Genomic DNA, 7,247 nt, shown 5'->3' on the forward strand with positions numbered 1-7,247 from the left:
AGAATCTAAGCAATGTAGTCTAACACAGCATCACCTAAATTCAAAAAGGAGCCTACTTTGCTCATGTTAACCTTGCTGTATTATGTGACATGGCTTTAAAAGGGTACCCGACTAATTTGGAACACCTTCCTCTATTGACATCTTTATTTTATGGCTTACACGCCTAAGTGCGAGCCAAAGCACACTCCAATTAAGGCTACACCTGAAGTGCCTTACCCTTGTGAGGTTAAATACAGTTATGAATAAAAAAAGGAAACTTCTTTGAAACATTTATTGCTGGATTTCTTCCACAAGAAAATAAAAATTTAATCAGTGCAGTATTATATTCAACATACACATACACAGATTGACATGAAAAATATATATATTATGACAGACACACAAATATGATAGATCATCTCCAATTTTATATTTCACACTTCTGAGTCTGGCCTCTTGGCAATCCAGGCCTTAACAGCTGGTAGTTCAAGGACCTTGTTCTTGAGTGCAGCAAGGTTAGCATAATCTTTAGTGATGTCAAAGCCAGCCATATGATTAACGTAGTCTAATATTCCAGCAAAATAGAAATCTGCCCATGAGAGCTGAAACCAAAAACTTCCAGTTACCAATTTAATTGCAATAGCCGATATTAACACTGAAATTACCATTATGAGACTAATCTTTAGAGAAAGGCAAAAGCAGCACAAAAAATATTTAACTTAACATACTAGACACAGCACAAATTCAGTAACGGTAAGCATTTTAGATGATTGATGGGAGTGATCAATGAGAACAAATTTAACACCAAGCAGGGCAGTCTAGAACCAAATTTAAAAGTAGAATTGGACAACTTTTAGAAAATAGCACAAAATTGCCAATTTGTCTTTCTCCTGTAAAAGAAACTTTATAAAGCTTAGGACAACAGTATACCAATATTTATAACTGACAGTGAATGTTCATATTGTATTTTGACTTTTTTTCCCCTGAAGACAGAGGCTCATCTCGAATCCTCTAATGAACCCCCATTTCCTGGGTAACTATGATGCAACATCGAAAGCAGCACATAAATTTGGGGGGGGAGGGCAGGGTGACCACGAGCAACAACTAATTTAAAAAGTCACACCAACTGCCTGTAAGTTTAAACAGTTTATCCTTGTATACTAAGTGATATTCAGCGCACTTTCAGATATCTTACTCTTGACCTTATTACCAATTAATTATTTTAACACATCATGTACGCCAAGTTTTCACCGTTTCAAAACCTCAAGGTATAGACACCTTTCACACATTTCCTTTAGCTCTCCTTGAAAAGATTCAAGATACACAGAATACTTTAAATGCTTTTGGTGGCCTGATAATACAGCTTTATGTAGTTTGTCAGGAGACACTTGTCACAATGAAAAAATATTTACACTGAAGAGCCTGGAAAAACCTCCATGTATCACAATTTCTAGAGAGGATAGTTCAGTTACATTGGCTATAGGGAGTAATCTTTTCTGTATTTGTAATAATGTGACATTACATCTGGAGTTTAACCACCACAGATAGTAGTGTCCAAACTGTACAACCATCTCTCACGGCTAGGTTCCGCACATGCAGGAGATAGAGAGTCATATGAAAATGGATCGAGAAAAATATAATTGAGATATCAGACATGGAAATCAGTCACCTAGCAAATGAGAAACTAGTGTGATGCATGCAGTTCACTTCCTGAGAAGGTGCATTTGAAATGCTTGCCCCCTTTGCCTCTCTGGCTTTTGCAAGGTGTCACAATGAGGCCTAAACAGATTCAAAAATTCTCATATTTGACTGCTCACCTGCATTCTTGCAAGAAGAGGTGCTTCTTACTCCACAAATGTGGTATACATTGACATATTTAAGTGGCCCCACAGGAAAATGTCTAAAGCATTTGAGGCAGGTGCAGGCCAAGCAATTGGTCCACCCCTATGCAGTAATTAGTTAAAAATTAAATCAGGTGTTGGCAGACAAGAACACTAGAACAGGCATAGGCACCATTGTGTATAAGTACATCTACCAACACAGTTTAGTGAAATGCACAGGCGTCTACCTTCTGCACGAGAACTGCCTTTACAGCCACAAATTCAAAAAGTAGTGATGATCCTCAATCCCTGCCCAGACATTTATGGCAAACCTTTGTTGACGGGCTATTTCAACAGCATGTTGAAAAATGTATGCTCACTCATGCTGACTGGAAATTCTGGATACATCAAGCATCAATGTTGTCTCTGTCAGAGACCATTACTACTGGAAAATGATGCTTCATGCTGCATTGTTAGCTAAACCACTGACAAAAATTAAATCTAAGAAAATCCTCTGGGGCCAGTGCCTCACTCCACTGTAGGTGATATACACCTGTTCAGATACACACCAGTGTTTTGATTGACACCCACCTGATGACCCAGTGCCGACTGCCGATTCCGTTGTGCAGGAGCAACAACTACTTCCTCAGCTAGGTGTGGTGCGCCATGGCTGCCCTCTTGTTCCAGGTAAATGTGTGAACTACCCTGCTCCTATAAGCAGTGGTCCACTTCTGGAAATTACTCTCTGCGAGAGCACCAGTGGTCTGGGTATCTTACATGTATGTCTACGTGGATACTCTGCAAATCACATTTACGTGCCTGGCAGACAGTTCATCGAACCACCTTCTCAATTCTCTACTATTCCTATCTCTTACAGCACGTGGAAAAACGAACACCTGTATCTTTCCAAACAAGCCCCGATTTCCCTCCTTTTATCGAGGTGATCATTCCTATGTAGGTTGGTATCAACAAAATATTTTTCCCTTTTGGAGGAGAACGTGATTGGTACAACCAATGAACTGAACACCACTGCCCTTTGCCAAGTCTTACTTTAAATGCATGGATGCTTAATGACCGAATACACCAATGCCAAACAGTACATACAGGAGAATAAGCAGTCAATACATTTCTAACAGTGCACGACTTGTTCCTACAGGAACCCACTTTACCAAAGTGGTGAAGTGCTAAAGAAGTTGTACAATGTTGGCCGGAGCAGTCTGTAGGACCCACCATAAAGAACAGTAATTCTAGCCCAGCCATGGTCCATAGAGACTGCTGTCACATCATAGTATCTTCTCACAGGACTGTAGGACTGCTAGGGCAATTTCATAGGGAGTATTAAAGTACATGGTAACTGATGTCCACCTCCAATATCTTATGACATTTATTTCCTGGCTCATCGTATTTCATCTCCTGCATGTACTGAACTTCAATGAGATATTACCATGTGTTTTTGGACCACACTGTACTATACTATCAAAGAACTCTCCGTGGCTTACAACAGTGCGTGTCGTAAAGCAGTGATTTTTCCTCCACATTACATATTGATCTTAATAATTCAGGAGGAAAGAAAAGTTACGCAGCTATGATGCATTTCACCCTGCACTATTGCATTTTAAACCTTTGAAATGAACTATTTCGTCACCCCCCCCCCCTTTCCAAATATATATAGGTTAACTATTCACTTACAATGAACTGTTTAACAATACCAGTCCTGCTTACCTTTCCATTTGCAAGATAGCCTCCATTCTCCTTAACCAGGTTATCAAGTCTTGGCAAAAAGAATGGCAGAAATTCGTTGATGATTGGTGCTTTCTTTTTCTCTTTTACAGCTTCATCAGATTCGTAGAAAAAGCTTCCCAGCTCTGAAATTCAAAATTTTTCTGAAACTGATGCCTTAACCTTTTGTTTTTGTTAACACAGAAGTCACATCAAAGCTGATAAATACTTTAACTATGTTTAATTGTTCAGCTTAAACCTTTTGTTAAAAAGTATCATCAATACAACAGATTGGTAATTTAACAATTAACACTACACAAAATAAACAGTGACAGTGAACAAAGCAAATTTGTGTTTGTACTGGTTGTGGTAATCTGATGTCTAGCTGCTTGAGAAGTGTATGTGTTTACTCAAAGCAGAAGCTCTGAAAACTATATAGATCCACTATATCTCCACACAGAAGCACAGTATAGTCAACACAGTTCTGTATTAAAATAAAAACTGTCTCAGTAGCTATTATTCTCTCCAAGTTATGGAGCAGTTATTTCAGAAACAGCACGCAAGCTAAAATTCAGAAATGAACAAAAACTTAGTTTCAGAGTTATTTGTACTTGAGATTTGAAGATACGCCAATGCAAGTTGCAACACCAATGAATAACAAACATGGAAAGAATAAGAAAGTCATTAGAACCGATCTGCAATATAGCCTGCAATCTTTTAGCAGCAACATTTCTTGGACTTTCATGCATTTGATCATTTCTGTCATATCACCGACCATTTACCAACCCCTCCCCCCCCCCCCCCCCGACTAATCTGGTGCAAATTACATACATTTAATATCTACTATTAACAACACAGGAGAGGGACAACTTATTAACTCTTTCCCAGATCCACCATACATATGATTTTTGGATGTTTAATAACCTTCCCTTTAACTTTTGTTTGGGCTACAGTTCCCAACGCAACTTTTATTGATGACATTACATTAACTCTTACAGCAGGTCACCTGTATTTAGCAAACAGCCAGGAAAGTGCAATGTCATGTAACCCCCCCCCCCCCCCCCCCCACACACACACACACACACACACACACACACACACCCCTCATCCATGTGCTATATCTCATATCATTGTCTTGCTATTTGTAATATTTTGCATGTAGAAATTTTACCTTACACAAGGTAATTTTCTCTTAACAGAGGATAATAAATTATCACAGCAGCAAAGTTGGATGCAACAACCTTAGGAACATACATGTATCTTACACCTTAGTCTTAAAGTTTAAGTTGAAACTAAAAATAATATAGGAACAAGAACAAATTGGAAGATACATACTCATTCTTAAATCTGTTAAGCAGTCAGCAGCCATATCTATCTGAAGAGCTTCCCAATCATTATCGCCAGCTAATTTCAACTGCTTTCCCAAATAACGGCAAATAGCAATTGACTGATGTGCCTTCTTTCCATCAAATTCAAGGACAGGAACTTGTCCAAATGGTGTTGCTAGATAAAAATAGAAACAATATAGTGTTACTTGCACACATTATTTTACTCCCCGTTAATCCCAGCATTGTGACAATCACCACCCCAATAAGAATTGCTGGAGTTTGGAGGAACACTGAGAAGCAAAATTTCTCCTTTAATTCGTTGTACCTTTAAATGTCTGCCATGTCCCAATATTCTGAAGATGAACACCGAGAACTACATCCCTGTAGCTTATGAACACATCCGATTCGAATGTGTCTACTTTGATTCAATACAGTAATATAAAAATGGATTTCGCAACCAAAGACACGAATGTTATCACAAAAATTTAAACGCAAATTATACATAAACATTAGAACAGCACGGTTCTCAGATCTCATGAAGTAACAACGGTTATCATATCTTGATTTCCATTTCCAATAAATCTAATCTAATCTAATCACAAGAGCCCTTCGGTACATTGCTAATGTGATAAGCAATGCACAGTCACATTAGATACAATTTCTCACCCTCATTCAGTTATCCTGCTTGCTGTAAAACATTGGCATTCCAACAAACCAAGTGGCTGAATCATTTGTGGTGTTGAAAAAAATTAAGCAGGAAGTAAGTTGCGAAATATTCCCATTAAATTTTTTTACACTTTACGCTTTAAGAATGATGAAGTCCACAATTGGCAACCTTTTTTGTACGACCCAACAAATAAATGCGCTACTACTTACATGGTTTGATTGAGGGCCACTTCTCTCTTTCGAAACGATCATCTTCAAACTCAATATCACCATATGATAACAGAAAGCGGATAGGTTCTCCCAAAGCCTTGACAGGGAAATAAGTTAACTTATATTTTGGCGCCATCTGCAACAAAATTTAATCAGATAATGGTACTAAGACTTGTTATTTAGCAGTTAACACTCCACACATCACAATATATGAATTACTTATCTGTTTTAACGCAGCTAAAAGTGTCTGACGGTTTATTTGTAGAGCATTTGGTAGAAGCTATTTGCAAATAAGTTTTGCATCAACAGGCATTAACACTACGAAGAGTGTTTCTTAGCAGCTATAAGAAATAGCTTTTTTTTATTAACGAACTTCCTTTCTCCGGATGATCTTGTTACCAAAAGACAATTTCAAAGTAGCGATAGAAATTTCTCATCCGCGCTTATTATCTTGAATTGCGTGTTCGGCAAAGCTTTTCACAATTCATTGCTACTAAACATGTGTTTTACATTTGTTTTTAGTAAACCGCAAATTAGAAGACTTGCATCTTTCCAAAACTAATTTAATAATTAGGCAAAAGTATATCGAAATTTACTACAATAGCTGTTTCCCGCGACGCGCCTCGAGCCACACAACGATATCAACTGTGGTGATACACTTTCAACCGCTTGTCAGACCCCAAGTACCTGGTTTCAAATAACTCGCTAACCACCACCGACACTGTGAACCTGACCGAACAGCTAACAAGCCTCTTATTTTAATGAGCGACGGATCTTCTGCACTTCTCATTGAAAGTTAACAAAGAACAGGAGAACGTACCGGTGTCTTTCACAAAAAACAAACTAAACGTGTACCTAAACACGCAATATAGTAACCAACTGCAATCAGGATACGAATAATCACCTACAACAACTTAACAGATAATCAAACACACTTACTTCAACACTACAAACCAATTACTCCACTCAAACCCACTCGACGACAGACTGTCAAGCACTGCAAGCACAGAGCTAACAGCCTTGAATTTAAGCAAGCTATTGGCCTTCCTCTCGAAGTTTCTGTCAGAGACGCTACTCTCCCAGAGAGGTTACTCTGCGTCCGTAGCACGATCCAATTATTATGGAAACATCCGTTTGTAAAGTTGAAATTGACTCACACTACACCGTATTTCTAAATATAGTGCACAATAACACCATCATTCATGGCGTTGTTGGTCTATGTGTCAGAAAACAAGTGTTAACTCTTTAGGCGCCAGTATACATATCACATAACTACGAATCATTTATCGGTATTATGCTTGCTTAACTTCGAAAGACAGTAAGTAAGTTTCTGACATTTACGCTGCTTATTCACTCAGCGTTGTGAGAACAAGCGGGCTCTCGATAACATGTCCAAAGTGCACAAGTATTGTTTATTCGTTATTAATCACCTGTTAGATTATAAGCCTAACGTGGCTACTTACACACTTACCTTTCTCATTTCCAGTGTCGTAATTGATGCCTGTAACTATAACGAGAAATAATT

The 7,247-nt window shown here is 38.3% G+C and overlaps 1 protein-coding gene across 1 annotated transcript; it reads right to left on the reverse strand.

The window, feature by feature from the left end:
- Window positions 1-257: 257 nt before the first annotated feature.
- LOC126161565 (glutathione S-transferase-like) lies at window positions 258-6,808 on the reverse strand. Its single transcript, XM_049917506.1, has 5 exons — window positions 6,662-6,808; window positions 5,723-5,858; window positions 4,854-5,021; window positions 3,522-3,664; window positions 258-581 (listed from the first exon to the last, which is right to left on the reverse strand). The coding sequence occupies exons 2-5, from the start codon at window positions 5,856-5,858 to the stop codon at window positions 414-416; spliced, it is 615 nt and encodes a 204-aa protein (XP_049773463.1). The 5' UTR covers window positions 6,662-6,808; the 3' UTR covers window positions 258-413.
- Between the last annotated feature and the right edge of the window lie 439 nt (window positions 6,809-7,247).

Source organism: Schistocerca cancellata, chromosome 2, assembly GCF_023864275.1.
Source record: "Schistocerca cancellata isolate TAMUIC-IGC-003103 chromosome 2, iqSchCanc2.1, whole genome shotgun sequence".
In the NCBI taxonomy this organism is placed as follows: domain Eukaryota; kingdom Metazoa; phylum Arthropoda; class Insecta; order Orthoptera; family Acrididae; genus Schistocerca; species Schistocerca cancellata.